General features: G+C 38.9%; 2 protein-coding genes across 7 annotated transcripts; one reads left to right on the forward strand and one right to left on the reverse strand.

Moving 5' to 3' along the window:
* The first annotated feature begins 672 nt into the window (after window positions 1–672).
* Window positions 673–16761, forward strand: c1galt1la (core 1 synthase, glycoprotein-N-acetylgalactosamine 3-beta-galactosyltransferase 1, like a). Of its 5 annotated transcripts, none has more exons than XM_017487819.3 (5): window positions 673–828; window positions 9621–9683; window positions 11861–12115; window positions 12488–13152; window positions 15243–16761. In XM_017487819.3, the coding sequence occupies exons 3-5, from the start codon at window positions 11896–11898 to the stop codon at window positions 15594–15596; spliced, it is 1239 nt and encodes a 412-aa protein (XP_017343308.1). In that variant the 5' UTR covers window positions 673–828; window positions 9621–9683; window positions 11861–11895; the 3' UTR covers window positions 15597–16761. The 5 variants fall into 5 exon arrangements, with proteins under 5 accessions (XP_017343308.1, XP_047016305.1, XP_017343309.1 ...); XM_017487820.3 differs by lacking the exon at window positions 673–828 and adding an exon at window positions 1362–1562; XM_017487818.3 differs by lacking the exon at window positions 673–828 and adding an exon at window positions 8898–9263.
* A 706-nt stretch (window positions 16762–17467) lies between these two features.
* Window positions 17468–20492, reverse strand: tac3a (tachykinin precursor 3a). 2 transcript variants are annotated; one of them, XM_017487822.3, is made up of 7 exons: window positions 20290–20492; window positions 18908–19022; window positions 18626–18725; window positions 18280–18318; window positions 18136–18189; window positions 17862–17931; window positions 17468–17781 (listed from the first exon to the last, which is right to left on the reverse strand). In XM_017487822.3, exons 2-7 carry the CDS (start codon window positions 19007–19009, stop codon window positions 17763–17765), a joined length of 384 nt encoding a protein of 127 aa, XP_017343311.1. In that variant the 5' UTR covers window positions 19010–19022; window positions 20290–20492; the 3' UTR covers window positions 17468–17762. The 2 variants fall into 2 exon arrangements, with proteins under 2 accessions (XP_017343311.1, XP_053542350.1); XM_053686375.1 differs by lacking the exon at window positions 20290–20492 and having other exon boundaries at window positions 18908–19134.
* Window positions 20493–20719: the final 227 nt, after the last annotated feature.

A 20719-nucleotide genomic window follows, 5' to 3' on the forward strand; every position in this document is an offset into this window, starting at 1 on the left:
GAATAAGCCTGCGAATGATCTATCCCGAAATTACTCTGTCGACAGAACAAGGCCCAGTTTATTTTTAGAGTACATTTCAAACACTCCAAAATGGATAATGATGTTAACTTGCATACCTGCATCATGAACTGCACGTTCTTTGCGTGCATGTTTAGTCTTTCGTTCACCAGCCCCCGAAGGATGTATTCGTTTCGCGCCATCGTAAGCCACTGACTTACTGTAACGTCAGTCAGCTGCAGAAAAGTTGCATTTTGTTCATCGTACCCTCTCTTCATACATTCATAGGGTGGGACCCACTTTGAAACGGTGACATTAATTGGTATCACTACAGGTGAGTGACAATTCATCTATATCCAATGGACAATGGCTGTCCATCTTGATTGGTGGACTAGCGTACAGCGATATGATGGTTTTGGAGGCCCCACCTCCAAGCCTGAGGCCCTATGCAATTGCCTACTTTACCTATAGGTAGCACCGGCCCTGCTCTTGCCATTGATGTCATTGTGTCTCATGAAAAGCTGATCAAATTTCAGTCTATTTAAACACAACTTTCTTCACATACTTATTGCAGGAACTTGATCTGATATCCATTGTAGAGTTTCAGTCAATTCTGAGCCTTTCCCCCTCTAACTTTCATATATACGTCAGTGAACCTGACCTTTGACTGTTTCTTGTTATTTGCTGCCTCTTGGACTTTGTATGTTTGTTTTACTCTGTTGTCTACCTCAGAACATTTTGTGGATATTATGTTTTTGTACTTAATATGCTCTGGATATACTTCTCCAAAAAATAAACTCCATGTGGATTTTCATTACTCTTGCTTCTCTGGTAAGTGAATGTGATGAACATTAGGAAAAATTAAGCAACAGAGTAGAATAAAATTACTATTGTGTGACTAAGGCCAGTGGACATTGCTGATATAACATTCCTCCTGTAATTGACAAAAAACACAGAATATCAACATCGCATGGCAGTACATGGTATTTTATACACAGTAAACACAGACATACGATATGTGCAGATTATGTTCGCATTAAGAGTAAAAGCACATGACAACATGTGTGAGGAAACAGTGTGATGGTAATTACTGAGTAACCAAACCTATATGAGGAAGAAACTGTCATTTTTGTGAGGTCTTGAGTTACCGAACTCTGTAAAACATTACATCCCCATTTAGTTATGTTCACTTACTACTTCTTTTTCGAAGAGCTTTGACAAGTTTTGGATTCCGAGTTTTGAAAAGTTAAACTTGCAAAAATTCATTGTGTAGTTTGAACTCTGGTTTGTTATTGTAATTATTGTAACCTAAAAAGGGAGGGGGGGCATGAGGGGGAAAAAATAGTTTTTGTGACTTCTGAGTTTAAGAGAAATTGTCTTCTGTAATCAAATTCCAACACAAATATAGCCACGTTTGGGGTAAACAAGGACTTGTGCCACTGGTGTAGTTAGTAACGTTACCCGTGTGAATCAAGGCAGAACAATACACCATTCTCAGCTCAGTCTTTCTGATTTTGGAGCGGAGTGTGTGAGAACTTTTGCCTACTGAACTGCAGTGCCAGGAGGTAAGGTCAAATTATGTCTTTAATCAAATATTTTCTGTTAACCATAGATGTAGTAAATTTATAACATTAGTAGCATTATGCACGTCTTTTTAACAGCCTGGAAAGGCTAAATTCATGGCCTTTGTTAAGCTATCTTACCCGTAATTATGTCTTTTTATTTATTTATTTATTTTTATTCATGCTTTTGATAAAGTATAAACATAAAGGTATTGACGAATGATTTAGCTTTTTAATGTGACCGCAATATTATTATTTTTTTATTCATTAGCCACTGAAACTCAACACCCCCTCCCGCGACCGAACACAAGGTAGCATAGAGAGCTAGCATTAGTTAGCTAACGTTAGTGTGCTAGCATCCACTATTGTTACTGGTAGTCAAGGCTAAAAGTTAACGCTCTGGCTGGGAGGTTTACATCGGAACAGCTATCCATGATATGACTTACCTCGCTCTTTGTATTTTTTTCATTGACTAGTAAGTAGCAAAATTCATTTATTGAAAATGTTTTGATAGTGAATTTTATGTCGGTACTTTGTTCTGATACTGTGGAGCATACTGAGGGATGTAAGTTTGAGCAGACATTTTGCCTCATCACTCACGCAAGCGACAGAAGAGGGAGGCACTTTTCGCCTCTATGTTGTCTATTTGCTTCGCAAATCACTTCAGACTATTTTATTTACATTAACAGAGTTTTTAGATTGTACAGAGTCTATTTCTCACTAACTTTTTTTTAAAGGCTAAGGGGAAAAAAGCCAAAGAAATTTGTATTTATTTAGAAATACAACTGTCTACGAGTTAGCTGCGCCATCTTGGATAATTTTTTGAGTTGAGGATTCATCAATGCGTGTAACTCTGCCTGTACTCCCATTTGTAGTTGTCATGACTTTGTCACCATAACATAGTCGCTCAGAAGAGCATTATCCATACACCTGTTAAACAAGCAGATTCCGCTCCCTCCGCAGACAACCCACTCCCTCTCCGATTAACACAGAACTGCAATTTCTTGAATTAGCTTGAAACCAACGTCACTGGGTAAAAGTATTTGAGCCTATTCAGCTGAGTGTCTTATAACCGTTGAATAATGATTAGTTTGAGGTATCCAGTTAGGAAGCATAGGGCAGTGGTTTTCAAAATGGGGGCCACCAGGGGGCGCCCGGGGGGCCTCAACAATTTGGTGTGAAAAATAAATAAATACATGATTTTTTCGTTCTCACTCTCAGACAACCCTCCCCACCACACACACACACAATCAATTCCTAATGTAATGTAAAGATGAAAAATGTAATTATTAATAATAAAAAAGGGGATATATTCAGAAGAATGTGTTTTAAAGACATCTTGCAAAAGAGGGGCCTCGGTCAAATGTTAATGCCATTTGGGGGGCACTGCCCTGGAAAAGTTTGGGAACTCCTGGGATAGGGTATGGCAGCAAATATTTTTTTTTACAACCAATATAACCAATATATTTAACAAATTAATATAGTCATTCTAGTAATCAACAAATTGAAAGTGTTAGAGATTTAATGTTCCTTTTCTGTCATTACTCCGTTTCGGTCATTACGGAACTGTAGTGTTTCTTGTATTTTGTCCAGTTTATAATGTAATGCAATTAAATGTACACAAATATCCTGTTTGCTTGGCTTAGTGAAATGTGTTTATGTTTTGGTTATTTCTCAACTCTCTACCTAAACTCCCCCATCACAAATCAAGGATGGGCTTGGAAGCAATCACAGTTAGATAGCATTTATTATATAAACAAACAACAAAATATAGACACTAAGACAACTAGGCAAAATACTGTGGCATGAAACAAAACATGGGAGCATGGAACATGGTAGTCTACGACAACGAAAGACAGAATCAGTGCAGACAATGGCTATATATAGACAAGAGTGCTCATTAACAGAAACATGAATCAGGTCCAGGTGGTCATGTGATATGTAGTGCAGTGCAGTGGCTGATGGGAACTGGAGTCCAGAGTTTCCTGATACATGACACCCCCACTCAACCTTGTACTACCCAAGCATGTGTCTGTGTGTGCCAACCCACTCTGTCACTCTGTGTACCACCACACCCTGTCACTCTGTGTACCACCACACCCTGTCACTCTGTGTACCACCACACCCTGTAACTCTGTATACCACCACACCTGTCATTTAGTGTACCACCACACCTGTCACTTAGTGTACCACCACACCCTGTCACTCTGTCTACCTACCACCGCACCGCACCCTGTAACTCTGTGTACCACCACACCCCACCCTGTAACTCTGTGTACCACCACACCCTGTATATCACCATGGGGCGGCTGTGGCTCAGTTGGTAGAGCGGGTTGTCCAATAATTGTAGGGTTGGTGGTTCGATTCCCGGCCCAGGTGACTCCACATTTCGAAGTGTCCTTGGGCAAGACACTGAACCCCAAGTTGCTCCCGATGGTAAGTTAGCGCCTTGCATGGCAGCTCCTGCTACCATTGGTGTATGGGTGAATGAGACACAGTGTGTAAAGTGCTATTTAAGTGTGCCATTTAATATACCACCCTGTATATGAATGAATGCCTTTTATTGTCACTATACATATGTACAATGAAATTAAGAGCCACTCCTTTTTGTTCCGTGCAAACATGTACATTCGATAAACAAGAAGAATAAACAGATAAATAATCAAGATAAATAAACAAGATAAATAATCAAGATATACAAGATAATGGGGTGGATGGGGGAGGTACTATGAAATGCACAGTTTAGAGACACTATATACATATGCTGTGAACTCAGTACATGTGTTTGTTTATCATGGTAATAGCTTTCGGGAAGAAACTATTCTTAAATCTACTAGTCCTTGTTTTGATGCACCTGTAACGTCTCCCTGAGGGCAACAGATTGAACAGATCAAAGCCAGGGTGAGAACTGTCCTTAATGATGATTTTTTCCTCTGCTGAGGCAACAGGAGGTGTAAATATCCATCAGGGAGGGGAGAGGGCAGCCAATGATCTTCTGTGCTGCTCATACTACTCTCTCAAGTTTCTCCCTGTCTGCTGCGGTGCAGCTACCGTACCACACCGTGATACAGTATGTCAGCAGGCTCTAGACGGACGAGCGGTAGAAGATCAGCAGCAGATTGGAGTCCAGATTGTACTTCCTGAGAACCCTCAGGAAGTGTAGCCGCATTTGAGCCTTCTTGATAACCGCTGTGATGTTGTCCGTCCAGGAGATGTTTGCAGAGATAAGGACGCCAAGAAACCGGACGGTGTGGACCTTCTCCACACACTCACCATTAATGGAGAGGGGGGCCAGCTCCGTGTTGTGTTTTCTGAAGTCTACAATAAGTTCCTTGGTTTTCTTGCTGTTTAGAGTCAGATTGTTCTTTGAACACCAGGCTGCCAAGTTTAGGACTTCCTCTCTGTAGGCTGCCTCCTCTCCTTTTGAGATAAGTCCGACCACTGTGGTGTCGTCAGCAAACTTGATAAGATTATTGTTGTAGACTGGTCTACAGTCGTATGTGTAGAGACAGTACAGGAGGGGGCTCAACACACAGCCCTGTGGAGAACCTGTGCTCAACGTGAGAGTGGAGGAGAGGTGGGGTCCGAGTCTCACTGTCTGGGACCGGTTGGTGAGAAAGTCCTTTATCCAGGCACACATGAGACGGGGGAGGCCAAGGGTGACCAATTTGGTGACGAGAATGTCAGGAATTATTGTATTAAAAGCCGAACTGTAATCCACAAAAAGCATCCGGACGTAGCTCTGTTGCTGCTCTAGATGTCTCAACACGTAGTGGACAGCTACGGTGATAGCATCCTCTGTGAATCTGTTTGCACAATAAGCAAATTGAAAAGGATCGAAATCTGGGGGGAGGTAGTCCTTGATGTGCTGAAGAACCAATCTCTCAAAGCACTTCATGATAACTGGAGTGAGGGCCACACGACGATAATCATTCAGGCTAGTGGTGGGCGACTTCTTTGGCACTGGGATGATTATGGCTGATTTTAGGCAGGCTGGGATGACTGCTTGGGCCAGGGAGAGATTGAAAATTCTGGTAAAGATGTGGCTAAGCTGGTGGACACATGATCTGAGCACGTTACCAGGTACACCGTCTGGGCCAGCAGCCTTCCTGGGGTTCACTGCCAGAAACATCCGTCTAACATCGTGTTCCCTCACAGTAAGTAGAGTGGTGCAGGAACCAGAAGGGGATGGAGGCAGGGCTGGACTGGTACGGGGGCCAGATGAGGGTGGAGGTGGGGCTGGAGCAGATGAGTGCTGCTGTTGTGATGTTTCAAAGCGAGCAAAGAAGCAATTTAGCTCTTCTGCCAGCATCGCACTCAGGTCTCCTGTTGTCGCCTCACGGCCTCTGTAGTTCGTGATGTTCTGTATGCCCTGCCACACCTCCCGTTTATTTTTGCTGGACAGGTGGGACTCTATGCTCCTCTTATAGGCTGCCTTAGCTTCCTTAATACCACCTTTCAGGTTGGCACGGGCAGCCCTGTACAGAGCTCTATTACCAGACCTGAAAGCAGCGTCGCGGGCTTTGAGTAGTGTGCGGACCTGTTTGGTCATCCATGGTTTCTGGTTTTGGAAAACCCGAATGTTTTTGCCCACAGTCACATTTCTGATACAGAACTTGATATAGTCCAGTACCGTTCCTGTTAATGTTTCTAGCTCTTGATGTTCAAACAAATCCCAGTCTGTCTGTTCGAAGCAGTCCTGTAGTTTGCAGAATGCATCATCAGGCCAGTTGGTAACAATCTTTATAGTGGTCTTGACACTGCGTCTGAGGGGGGTGTAGGCACCTCCCTGAGGTACTGGTTAGGAATTTCAACTTGCACTACTCTCTGTGAGCAAGCAGAATTGAAGACAGCAGAACTTTTGGACTGATTAATCATTAGAAGTGATTGCTTTCCTATATTAAATAGAAATGGAATTGCTCTTATTATTAAGCCATTGTTTAGTTAGTAATGAGTAACAGTCACTCATTACTTCATTATTATACAGATATGTTTAGAGATGATGAGAGCCATACTATGCTAATTTTTTTTCACTACAAATGCAAAATTAATTATGCTCATGGGCATAGCATGACTCACCCAATGTGTGCTTTAGGTGGTGTAACTAAAGCTGCAAGACAATAGAAAAAGCCACATGTGTAGTAAACCATTTGTAGCCGTTCAAAGCCTTACAAACAGTTTGGCAAAAACAAACAAACTGAGGCACGGTGAGAGTGTGAGAACGAAACAAAGTACAGAGAGAACATAACACATGGCCTGGTAGGGATTGGTTAACAGTTGAATGCAAATATTTGCATAAGATTGGGACAAATAAAGCAATAAATCAGTAGTGTTAGGTTACAGAGATTTGTAATTTATTATCACATAAATTATAAATTATTTATTATCACAGCCGTGCTGAAGTATCCAGGTTCGTCTGACCAGTTACCATTTGTCAAAAAAAAACAAAACAGGCTGAGCTGGTCAAGCTGTGGAACATCTTCACCAGTCAGTAAATTATTTTTAATCTGAATTTATTACTTGACAAAATAGATCATTAAAAGTTTAATATTTTCTAATTGCATTATGCTCGTGTAATGTAGCATTAGCAACAAAAATTCAGAAACTGTTACCAACTGGTGAAGACAGTCTACTACTTGGCCTGTGTTTTGAAAGCTGGGAAGTAACGAAAAGGTTAATTAATATGTGTTAGGGTATTAGTAGTGAAAAAAATATATTAATAGGTCCATCAATTTTAATGTTTACATCTCCCTTTCTGTATGTGATTATATATATATATATATATATATATATATATATATATATATATATATATATATATATATTTCTAATAACTTGTATGGACACACACTGACTTTCAGCTGCCTTGCTGTGTTTCATATACTGGAACAGCTTTTAGAGCCTCTTAGCTGTAACCTTCCACCTATTTTCCATTTTCTTTAGGACCAATAAGACATTCCCATATTGTTTTTGATTGAGAGTCTCCTCAAACTGCCTGTCAGTGTGATCTTGTGTAGTTTTAGTGACTGGTGTAGTTTTAGGTGAGTTATTATTGCACAAATGCTCAAACCACAACTTACAATCTCTATTGCAATAACATTGTTTGAGAATTTTTAAGGTATGCCTACATCACACGCTACAACAACAACAACAACAAGAACACTGCTTGCACATAGGAAGTGCCTTCTAAAAACCTTCTGTCTCCTCTCGCCTTTATTCCTCCAACTGCATTTTGAGAATTTGTACATCCTTAAAATGGCTGACTACAATCGACTACAAAGGAAGTATGGTTGAGGAATCAAGGAAGAGACCTTTATTAAACTTTTGGAAAGTACTCCATGGATAGTGTTAAGCTATTTGAAACTATATAGAATGAGTGTGCATTGTATTGGAAGAGTTTGGTACTGGGCTTTGACTATAATCAATCAAAAAAAAAAAAAAAAGGACAATTTTATGTTATAAATCTGACTCTGTTGATTGCCACATTCACAGATCCAAATATCAACACACTAGACATCTTTTTTTGTTTTTATAAACAAGTTTGAGCAATATTGTCCATGCTGAAAAAAACTATAGAAACCATCACATAAATTCTAATGGTTTACACTACAAATACCATTATAAACCATCAACTATCCATTAAAACAATTACCATAACCATTATGGTTAATTATTAATTGTATCCACTAGACATAACATGACACCAACAGAAGGCAAGAAATTACAAGTAGAGACCAAACAGGGACCATTACAATTTTCATTAAGACCGATACAATTCCAATTATAACCATTAAAACCATACAATGTCAAGCACTTTGATTGCCTATATAACTCTAAGGAATCAATTAATTAATTAAAATCCTATGATTGTTTCTATTTTTTTTCTTCAGCAGGGTTACATTGCTTTAATTGTCTAACAACAACAACAACAAAAAAACTTTAAAAAGATTATCTGTTTGTAATTCTTTTCCAGCTTCAGTATTTTGTTTATTTTGCAGTTAATCCTCCTCCCTTCTTTTCTTTTTTCTCTCCGTTTTGTTTTGCTTGCTACAATAATAAACATCATCCTAATAATAATAATAATAATAATAAAAATGATAAAAATAACAACAATAATAATAATAAATATTCTTTTTAAAAATAATAATTTAAAAATTTATAATAAAAATAATATCTTTGAAACGTCGCATATCCCAAAATGCCCGGATGAGACCGCGGCATATGATTTGCCCAGATGACTTCCACCTTGTTGCAAGATATGTAGTATGTAGTCTCAAAAATGGACTACAACTAGAACCACAAGCGTACATATTTAAAATATATGAAGTGTACATTTGTTTGTTAGACCAATAAAGCACTTTTAACGGAATGAATCGACTTTTCGTGATTAATGTTTTCCATGGTGACGCATTCACTATGGTACATTCTCGACAAACTTCCGCAAGTGGGCGGGGCTCCTGCGAGCAGAGAGCTGCCGTTCATCCAATGAAATCCCTCAGCGGTGCAGCTGGTGGCAATGCAGCGGGTGAATGAAAGTACATAAAGGAGGCCTTAAACAGAAACCTGAACGAACGGTTTCAGACGCAAGGTGTTTTGTTTTTACTCGAATTCGGCGTTTGTTGGCATTTCTTTGCTTTCTGGACTGTTTACGACCTGACAACTGAGTAAATATTTCAACCCGATAAACAGAAGGACAACGACGAGGTAACAGGCTGAAGCGGGAAATTTTTAACAACAGGAAACAGATCAGCTGATGGATATTTTTGTTGTTGTTGTTGTTGTTGTTGTTGTTGTTAATGAATAAAACGTTAACAATGTTTGCATTTCAAATTCTATAATATTCCAACTCCAGCTATTACATTATATTTGATACACGTGTCGATAAGTTATCTAGTGTTTCTGAGCATGCTGAGAATAATCATAGTAACCAAACATAAGGAATACCTTATCTACATGTGCAGTATGTACATCACATTTGTTTGTTTGTTTGTTTGTTGTTGTTGTTGTTGTTGTTATTATTAATCCAGATTATTAATTATCATTTGATGATGTGACTTAAAGGAAGCAGATGTCCTGTGTGTGCTGGGAATTAAGGTGAATACCAGGATTTTCCAGTCATTCAAGGTAAACAAGCTTAAAATTCTCTTTTATCCTCACCTTCTAAATCTTCCTTTATCTCAGTGTGAGGTAATGTACTTGTGTGATACTTAGTGGTTCTTCAAAATCACTACTACAGTTCTTGTGTATACTTTATTATTAGTGGTGCTTGAGAAGACTTGCATTGAGTTTTGAAAGTATTGGCCCTCTAAAGAGAAAGCTCTAAAAGTTTTTTGCCTCCATACGTATTCGGCTGTAAAATGTATTGGCACCCGATCTGTTCAGCTGTGAGAAGTATTGGCACCCTGCACGGCCAGCTCTCAAAAGTGTAGTGTTCAACCCAATTCCAAAAACATTGGGACGCTGTGTAAAATGTGAATTAAAACAGAATGCAATGATTTTCAAATTTCATAGACCCATTTGTTATTCACAATAAAACATAGAACACATTAAACTGTGGTAATGTACCATTTTAAGGAAAAAACCAAGGTAATTTTGAATTTCATGCCTGCAACACGTCTCAAAAAAGTTGGGATGGGGCAACAAAAGGCTGGAAAAGTAACTGTTACTAAAAAGAAACAGGTTAACTGGAGGTTAATTGGCAAAAGATCAGTAATATGATTCGGTATGTGGCTAGTTGTTTACTTGGTAATATGCAGTAATCATCATGCCACTCAACTTTATTAGTTTGTTTTTTTTAATCTCTTGCAGTGTCACACCCAAAAATGAAAGAATGCGGTATGCCAATTAAATAAATTAAATAAGGAATGCAGGGTGTGTACAAAGTTTCTATAAATGGGGAAACTTTTTTTTTTTTTTTTTTTTTTTGCAAAATATTTTCCAAAAATTTTACTTTATTTATATTATATACATTTTTCAGGTAGCCTTTAAGAATGCCTATGGCAAAAGAACATGTTTAAATAATACTCATGGCTGAATCAGGAAGCTGTCGCAAGGTTGCGATGGACTGGACACAGCAAGCACAACACGTGTCTGTTGCCAAACTTATTAATATGTTCAAAAAGTCTGGAAGTGTTGTGGACCAACCGAGAAATGGACGCCACGAACAAAGGCACATCTGACGTGATGCTGGCATAAATAGTGTGTCTGGAGACACCCTGTACTAAGGAAGTAGCCATTTTTGGAAACTGGTTATTTACTGCACATTTCAAAGTGAAGTCTCTGGGTCCTGTCTGTAGTGTGGTGTGGTGGGATCTCTATGCATCAGCACTGATGTGGTTATAGTGTGTCAAATGGATGGTGAAGGTTATTGCACAAACACATTGTGCATTCATCTACCATTTCTCCATCAGTTGCCAGCCATTTCTTCCCTTTAGGATGAGATTAACATAAACAAAATTTCAAGGTGGTTAATGGGTGTGAATGCGGCTCCACCCTGGAAGCATGTGGGTTTGTTCTGGTCGCTGTTTGAGGTGTTGAACATCAATGAAGACACCTTGGCACCTCGTTTTTACAAGTATACAATTTGGGGAAATTGTCTCTGGACCAGGCAGGGGAAAGTGACTTAGGAATTGACTGACATGTTGTATAGGCTTTGGTGATTAAAAAATAATCATAATAATAATAATAATAATAATAATAATAATAATAATAATAATATACTCACTGTCCACTTTATTAAGAATGCCTATACATCTGCACATTCATGCAGCCAATACATCAGAATGTGGATAAAGGTGGTCTTGGTGACTTTAACCATGGAATGGTGGTTATTACCAGTTGGGCTGGTTTGAGTAGTTCAGAAACCGCTGATCTGGGAATTTGACACACAACAGTCTCAAGAGTTTACACAGAATAATGATTGACAGAACACAGGTAATTCCCAGGATAAAAGAAGTCTAAGTCTAATCATGCCACCCTTACTGTGAATCTGAATGCTTTGAATGACTTGGAGAGTCATCCCAATGAGGATGTCAGTATCTTATCAGTTCATGTGTACAATACTGTGGATGCAAAGGTCATAGGCTGCACTACATTTAAAAAAAAAATGTTCATCTTTCATACCTGTTTGTTTGAGAGGAATCTATCTAAAGAACCCAGAGGTAACCCATGCAGCACTCAGGCTTGAACCTCAGACTCTTGAGACACTAACATGACTTCCTGCTCTATAATGCTGTCTGTCCATGAATAATCTGAATAACGCAAGATCGGTTCCTCAAACCATGAGTTCTATTTCTTTACAGCCCTTGAGTGATTGTAGCCGACTGAAGAGGTTGCCATGAAAGGAGTGAACTCCAGGTCTGCATTCCTTCTGGGCATTCTGGTAGGCTACTGCACTGTTTACTTCTTCCTGAAGGAGGTGTGGTTCAAGCAAAGCTTGAGCGTGTGGCACCGTGTACAACAGGTTGAGCAGAACAGCTACAGGAGCACTTCTGGAAACTTCAGCTGGAAGATGCAACATTTTGCCCGCATCAACCTGAGTCACCCTCATCATACAGGTGCATCAGTGCTTCCCTCTATTGGGGCTATACAGGTGACTTTCACAGCAGGTGTAGCATGAGAAAGTTAGTGTAGCACCAGGTCATTAGTGTCATCACTAAGATGATTGAAGTAACTTCTGATTACTTACTGGGAATAATAGTAACCACAACCAACCATTTTTACTTGTTCTTAGGCATCTTTTACTGTTTTTAACAATGTTTGCTTTTGTTATCCCTTTTCTTTGGTGTGTCATTAGAGCAAGATGTTAGATTCCCAAACATGAAATGAACCTTTTTTTTTAAAATTTTTTAAAAAAAAATTATTTTTTTTAATTAAAAAAAATTAAAAAAATTTATTACTGAGTGTTTTATTCCAATTTTTCCCTATAGAAGAAGACCGCCATGTTGCAGATGCGCTTTACAAAAAAGTACGTATCCTGTGCTGGGTCATGACAGGCCCTGACAACCTACATTCAAAGGCACGGCACGTGAAAGCAACATGGAGTCGTCATTGCAACACGGTGCTGTTCATGAGCTCGGTGGAGAATCGTGACTTTCCAACAGTGGGTCTTGGAACATCAGAAGGACGTGATCAGCTCTACTGGAAGACCATCCGAGCCTTCCATTACGTTCTGAAGAACCATGGCGAGGAAGCAGACTGGTTCCTTAAGGCTGATGACGACACTTTTGTGGTCGTGGAGAACCTGCGCTGGATTCTGTCCAACTACTCCTCCGAGGAGCCGATCTACTTTGGCAAGCGCTTCAAACCCTACGTCAAGCAGGGCTACATGAGCGGCGGAGCTGGATACGTGCTCAGCAAGGAGGCACTGAGACGATTTGTGCAGGGCTTCAGCACCGAAGTGTGCACTCATACTACCTCAGTGGAGGACCTAGCCATGGGTCAGTGTTTGGAGAAGATGGGTGTGAAGGCAGGAGATTCGAGAGACAGTGTACAGCGTGAGACTTTCCACCCATTCATCCCTGAGCACCATCTCACTATGACTTTCCCCAAATCCTTCTGGTACTGGAATTACTGCTATTATCCCATTGTGGTGGTAAGTCTCTGATTATGCGTTTTAAATTTCAATTAATGAACATGTCATTCGTGCATCAGATGCTCAACAAAACTCCATACACTTGCTAGTTGTCATTTCTTGATGCTCAAGGGAAATAAGTTTAATATGAGTTTGCCCTAGGCACATCCTCGTCAGTAGCTTGTATAAATGTTCTACATTGATTGCCCCTGAGTGTGAAATAAGGGTTTTATGGAAGATCACGTGTTGCATCATTATTACTCCAGTGACTATTATTTGTGACAGTGTGTAGTGCCGGTATATTATTTATGCTTCGTCGGGGATAAGTACTTCGGCTTAAGGAATGTTTTAAATTCTTTCCGCTGACATCACATACTATTCTGATGAATAATATAATATAATATATATAATGAAGCACAAAGAAGACTGAGATGAATTGTAGTTGTAATAATTTGTCAGTTGAGATCTGAGGATTGATGAGTAGTAAACATGATGGGAAGTGCTAGGGTTGGTGTGATGCAATGTTACCAAACCGAAGTTGACTATTTTCCTATAACGGCATATCCTAAGTGTCGTATTCCTCATATGCCACAGCAATTAAAGAAAATAAATGGATAAAATGTGTTGGTTATATTTAATGTTGTGGTAAGTCCACAATAGGAATGTCACGAGTTTAACAAATTTAACAAGTTTAGCTCCGCCCCGAATCGTTGAGAGGAAAAGAGAGGAAAGCTAGTATCGGTTTCCGGCGTGCAACAAATGCCATCGTTCATTTCAAACAAAGCGAGGAAACACCTGGAATTTGGCGACGCACCTGAAAGGCGGTCCTATATTATGTTTGTTTTAGGCAGCTGGCATTGTGGCCGTGAAACCAGCTAACATTATGCTCCATGTAATGTTGGCGATAGACAGTTATTTGTTAACGATGCTAATACATTGCAATGTTATAAGCTACCCCCTAATGGGCAACCATGCATCGCCACTCAGCCCGTGTCCTGTCAGCTAAATGTAGCCTAAAGTCACTAATTATTCACATGTTCATGCTTTTAATAAATCTTTTTTGCCTGCCACCATATCAGTGAATTTAAACTAATGCTTGCATTCAGGGTATAAGGTGTGTGGGCACGTCCACTCATTATCAGACAGTGTTTTACAACTAAAATACCCCCCCCCCCCCCCCTCTCTCTTTCTTTGCCAGAGGAGGATGTCCTCTAGGAGAGGTGGTTTTTTTTATTTTTTATTTTATTTTTTATTTTTTTTTATTTTATACCATACTGTGGTATCGAGTATCGTGTACTTTTCGTGGTATCTGTACCAACTACTAGATTTTTGGTATCGTGACATCCCTAGTCCACAGAACAAGTCAGTTCACAGCTTTTTTCACAGCCCAACTCACCTGCTTCTTTTTTCCTTCCTCTTGACGTTAATAAGACAAAAACACGGCGTGTCATGTTACGAAGAAACGAAAAATCCTCTATCCTGAAGATTCTTGCAGAAACAGACGCCTTACAAAAATGTTAAATAATCTTCTTACAGAAAGTTTCGCTGTGTTGATACTATAGAGGTGGATACTAAAGTCTTAATACAGGATTTCACTTTTTTTTTATTTTTTTTTTTTTACTTTTTTGCAGAAAACTATTTGAATTGGTGAAATTTCAGTTCTAGGAAATTGTTTTGCACGGTCTTTCACAGTGATGTTTGTTGGTAAATGTGACCTTTTTAGCTGTAGTCATGTTAACACATGAATCAAAGAGAGCTATGGCTGGATGCATGTTGTGATGACCTCAGATGATGTGTCTTGGCCCAAATCTGCAGAAAATCTGTGGTAATTTAGAAAGTGCAAGCTCGTTTGCTTTCTTTTGTGCTAATTTCTACGATCACAAAATCCTGGAAGTCTTAGCTGGAGCGCATTAATATAAATCACTGCTGTCAGAGCTGCAGATCAAAAAATCAGATTTGATGATCCTGCATTGCTGTGGTATAAAATATCATACCGAGTCTCATTGTTGTGATTACTGCTATTATATTTATTATTCTGTTTCTCAGAAGCTCTTTTGAATTATGATGTTCATGATCATCTTGTCTTCTAACTGTGTGACGTTTGTTCACAGGGTCCACAGTGCTGCTCTGATCTTGCCATCTCCTTCCATTACGTGGACTCTGAGCTGATGTACATTCTAGAGTACTACACGTACTACCTGCGGCCGTACGGCTATCAGCACCGCTACCGAGCGCCAGATCCAGCTCTCCTCAACACAATAGTGAACACTGAAAGACCAGGGAAGGTCACTGTGAAAGTAACTCAGCATGTAGCAGAACTACCAAAGGCGTCAGACCAGGCGCAGCTGATCCACGCCAGACAAGAGGGACAGGGGAATATCGGGGGTGACTTGGGACAAGAGACAGTTCAAGAGAATCACCCAGCAAACGGCAGCCCTGCAACCATTAAGGAGAGCCAGAGATGAGTGTTTTATGTCGAGAAAAGGAACGTGTGCATGGACATGTAATGTCAATTGAACATGGTGATCTCGTGCAGCAAGTTCCTCAGAAGCTTAAAGGCAGTAACAGTTTCCACAGGTTTATATTAATGCGCTTGTTCTAAATCATTATTGTTTCTACAGTTATAGATATTCAGACACACTGATACGATGAAACTTTGTCAAGAGATGCTTGTTTATGGAAGGAGTCTCCAGTGTGAGCACTTTGTTACAGTCAGTAAGTTTTCCACCACAAGAGTCTTCAGGACTGGCCACACAAGATATTTATAGCTGCTATAACACAAGTCATAACTATTGTCTCATACATTAAATGTAACTATAAATGGATAAAAGCTATCCTGTTTTAATAAATAAAAGTGGTAATTATCAAAGTGCTGTGGTATAAGAGGAATAAATTACTTTATGGTGTGCTCTTGTAGGAAATTAATCAACTTTGGAGTGGTAATTGTAATTATCAAAGTGAAATATTCATTTTCCTATAACCCCATGTCCTCACTTCAAGGCATTCGAAAGTCCCAAGTGTGTAGACTGGTTTCTTCACCTTAATTTAAATTTAAATTTCACTTCTGCCAGCTAGTAACATTAATGTTGATGTTCTGGACAGCAATACACTTGCAATCACATCACTGTTCAGGTGTCTCGTTTACCAAGTGGACAGTTGATTGCATCTTTTCCAGGAGTTAATTATTCAGACATTAATTTGTTGTCAGTGTTTCATTAACCTCCTGTATTCAATATTTATTTTTTGCTCTGCAGTGTTTAATGGGAGAACTAGCCCTGTGTAAATGATGATGATGATGATGATGATGATGATGCACTGTAATTATGATTTACAACAACTGAAATGTCTTTGTACTGAGAAATGGACACTGACCATTTAAAATATTTTCTCTTAAGTTATTATGCCGCAAATGACATCGGTGTACATGATTTATTTTCTTTCTTAAATTGCTTGGGCTTAATGCGAGGGTATTTTTTTTTTTTTTTTTTTTTTTTTTTTTTTTTTTTCCCTTCCCCCTTCCCTTTTCTTTTCTTTGGAGGATGATCTGGTTACTGTTTATTACTGTTTAAGTTCTGCGACTGTGTTGTTGCAAAGAAATTTTGACCACTAATAAAGCCTGTAGGACTCAGACTACATCTGATTTATCCACTCTGTGGTGGGTTTCTTGCTATTTATACATATTCGTCTTAATCACAACGTACATATTGGAGAACTGACCAAGAAATAATATAAAGCATTCCAGTGTTTGATGTTGTTGTTGTGTGTGTGGGGTTTTTTTTTTTTTTTTTTTTTTTTTTTTTTCTCTTTGATCTTTTTAACCGTTCAATCCACCAAAATCTACTGTCTATGAAACATATCAAAGCTGATGAGGACTGGACATGGCATGAGAGAAATTAAAATGTCAGTCTGTATTTATTTTTCAACATGTTCCACCTGAAACTGAGTAATTCCACACATCACTGCCATTCAACTCTATACTGTTAAGTCATTTTTATGGCTCCTGTGGCATAAGTTGCATGTGAAAGACTTGCTGCTGGTTACACACATAACCCGATAAGACACACACACACACTATAAAAATACCAGATTGTCTTGAGCCTCCACATTTCATCTATACCTAATATCATGCAAACCATATTCATTGTGTGAATTTTTCTCCATTTCTAAAACCTGTTCTATACATTATGCTACATGTGAAATCTTAATATGTAGCATACAGAATAACTGGATTTTAAACACTGCATCCCCTGTTTTGTGCTGCTGAGGCTATTAGACCTTCAAATATATTGATGAATCAACATATACAATGCTCTCTGTGTATCAATGATGAGCTCAATTAAATAATACATTTATTTACAAAAATTATGCTTTTTTTACATTAGAAAGTTAATATGGTAAATAAATATAGTCAGATAAAGATGTTTCTAGAGATTTATATACTGCTACTGGTATATACAAATCTATGTAAGTTCTAGTTGCAGTTCATCATAAATCATCATCCTTCGACAAATATAATTTAGAATAATTGCTATCGTGTAATTATTTGACTTTTTTTTTTATTTTTTGCAAAGTGTGTCATGAAAAGGAGTTCATCCTGTGAGAACGGAACAGCTGGTCCAGAGGATTTTTGCCTATAACCCACGACGAAACCTGCAAATGAAAAACACTGGTATTAGTTAGCAACAATGCATGCGTGTGCTGCAGTTTTCAAGGCCGGATACAACACTAACCTCAGTCTGCACTTGTTAAAGAACAGGCCACGTGTCTCTGGGTAGTCTTTTCTCCATGGACGTTCAGTGTCTGTCAGTGTAAGTAAGACACATCTAAGCTGATGGGATTTCACATGTGAAAATCTCAGGGGTGAATTAACAACGCAGAAACCCAGATTGATTTACACAGGTGTTAATTCAGCACTGGGGATTTGCCTATAGGCTTGTCAAGGAGATAATGTGCTTACGAATTCTTAAAACGGACGCAGGTACTTAGGCTTAAATCTATTCTCACCATCTTCACTGTTTCGCCGTCCCATAAGTCCCACAAAGATGTCATGCATTTCTCCTGAAATCAAACCAGAAAGCATGAAACGAGACCATTTCTGTGGAAAGGAGAATTATAATGAGTGGAAATTAGAAAGGAGGATGGTCTTACTTTTACGCTGAGACTGGTCCTCAGCAGCAGCAGCAGCATCTGAATACAAATAATACTTTCAGATTTTCCCACTTAAAGGAATTTATCTTAATCACACATTAGGAAAAAGACTGGAAATGGTATTAGATGGTAAATAGGACTAGGGTTGCTTTTGTGTCGTGTCTTTTTATCTTTCTGGTTCATGTTTGGGGTGGTTTACAGTGATTATTATTATTATTATTATTATTATTATTATTATTATTATTATTGAGCCAAACCAATCTAGCAATCCTAAAAACATGGTCTAAGCAACTCGTGCAATGGTATAATCACTACAATCATGAAGAATATTAAAATGCTTTCTCACCGGCGCTCCTGCGGCCCATCAGTCCAACAAAACTGTCGTAGTCTATGTCGTGATACCGCTTCAGCAAGTTACGAGTCGCGAGTCGGAAACTTGAACTCTCCTGCGCGCAAGCAAGCAAGCAAGCAATAAATAAATAAATAAATAAATAAATAAATAAACAAACGACTGGAGGACATGATGCTACCAAAAAATCACACACACACACCCCCACAAAACAAACAAACAAACAAACAAACAAACAAACAAACATATACTGCTTTACGGTAATGTTAATTCACTTACGTCCGAGGCTGATCTCTGCGTCTCTTGTTCCGCGCAGCTCGACTCACTGAGCCGAGTCTCAACCAGAAGGATGAGGAACACCAACAGCAATCCTCGATACATTTTTACACACAGTCTGAAGAGAGAAAACAACAGAAAGTGTTCTGTGGGTAACATGCACTAAGTTACTGAGCTGAAATAAATAAAGCAAAGCATCTGTTACAATGTATAATGCGGTGCGTAATGCGTAAAGATCATACTGGTCTTTTAACGCATCATCATCATCATCATCATCATCTCTCTCTCTCTCTCTCTCTCTCTCCCTCTCGCTTACCAGATTGGATAAATTTCCCTCCAAAGTGTGTTAGTAAATAAATGCAAATTAATAAACAAAGTATCTTATGTTACTATATGTGCCACTAACACTTCTTTCACATTTTTTTTTTTGGAGAAAAGGAAATTAATGAGAAAAGAAGTGAGATGAAATGTATTAACATTTTCTAAGAGTATAGTCATTGAGAAATTCCAATCTGGCAACCATACATTTTCTCATTAAAAAAAAAAATCGAGCAAACGTAATGTGTTGTGTTGTATACATACTAAATATCTTTCCCGTGAACAGCTGCATAACCTGCATATACATATTATTTCTGTTATTTTTTTCCCATCCCTGACTTCTCCCATTCCAGTGAGAGTCATAAGTTTTGCGCATTGAACAAAATCTGTTTGGCACTCATAACCAAATAGCCACACGTAGTTGAAAATGAGCTTTGAAGTGTGCATTTTTCAGGTCAACGAAAATAAACATTAAAAAGAAATAATAATTAAAAACAACCACGCGAGCGAATGCGTAGAGATATGTAAATCGTGAGATCCTGTACGGAGCGCCTTTTCCTCGTGATGATACTGCCAGTGGTTGGAAATCATGCATAGCAGGAAGGCGAACGTAGTATCAAACAAAAGGATGTAACACATTTCAGGTATGAAGATAAAAATATGGGAATTAATATCCACAGAAGAGGGAAAAGCTCTTGATATGAGTTTGTGCGTAATGGAAAGGTTTTGCCATACAGGACTGATGATTTAGTTTCCATTTATTTAGATGCAAATGAGATGACTCTAACATACAGCTTTTTTGTGATTTGTCATCTAATGTTGACATGGATCTCTAATTTAAACCTGTTATTTCTCAGCTGGAACAAACATGGTTTTTTTGGTGCGTTTCACTTCTGGTGCGTTCTGGATCACCGTGCTCAGGCTTATACATTTGTAAAGTTTAGGTTGCTAAATACTGTAAAATATCAAGCTTTAAAATATCAAGCCTACATTCAAAACCACATGATTTTCTACAACCACAATGTTTTTCTATTCTAAGGCGTTGTGCACACTAGTATTGCACCTACCTGAGCTGATAAATCGTCTGAGGCACAGGTGAGGCGCACGGCCGAGTCACTTGGATGCGTTAGAAGAGGAGCTCACGGTTAAAGCTGTACCTCGATATCCTGTCAGAGCAGATATCTGCATAGATGATCGCTGCATCAGCTAAGTCCAATCAGCCGTGTCTGTGTAGATGTGGTTTGAGGTTATATAGTCTCCGTGTCACGCAAATGAAGATCCTGACATCACAGGGTGCGAAGGCGTTCCATAAAAAGAAAACCCCGCAGCGCGCGCTTTGGTCACCCACTGACGTCATTTCATGACTTTAGATATCAGGGTGCCATTTCTTTAAACACAGCAGTAAGTTCCATTCGCTTATATAGAAGCATGACATGTAGTGATAAAGACTGGAACAGAACTTCAGACTGCAAAGTAGGTCTTGGATTGAATGTTATC

This window comes from Ictalurus punctatus, chromosome 15 (genome assembly GCF_001660625.3).
Source record: "Ictalurus punctatus breed USDA103 chromosome 15, Coco_2.0, whole genome shotgun sequence".
NCBI classification, from domain to species: Eukaryota; Metazoa; Chordata; class Actinopteri; order Siluriformes; family Ictaluridae; genus Ictalurus; species Ictalurus punctatus.

Coding starts and splice junctions, on each gene's coding strand:
- c1galt1la (XM_017487819.3), top strand. CDS start 11,896: ATGAAAGGAGTGAACTCCAGGTCTGCATTCCTTCTGGGCATTCTGGTA. Junction 12,116..12,487: donor GAGTCACCCTCATCATACAG/GTGCATCAGTGC, acceptor TTTTCCCTATAG/AAGAAGACCGCCATGTTGCA. Junction 13,153..15,242: donor GCTATTATCCCATTGTGGTG/GTAAGTCTCTGA, acceptor GTTTGTTCACAG/GGTCCACAGTGCTGCTCTGA.
- tac3a (XM_053686375.1), bottom strand. CDS start 19,063: ATGTTACCCACAGAACACTTTCTGTTGTTTTCTCTCTTCAGACTGTGT. Junction 18,726..18,907: donor CGCAGAGATCAGCCTCGGAC/GTAAGTGAATTA, acceptor GCTTGCGCGCAG/GAGAGTTCAAGTTTCCGACT. Junction 18,190..18,279: donor GGACCAGTCTCAGCGTAAAA/GTAAGACCATCC, acceptor GTTTGATTTCAG/GAGAAATGCATGACATCTTT.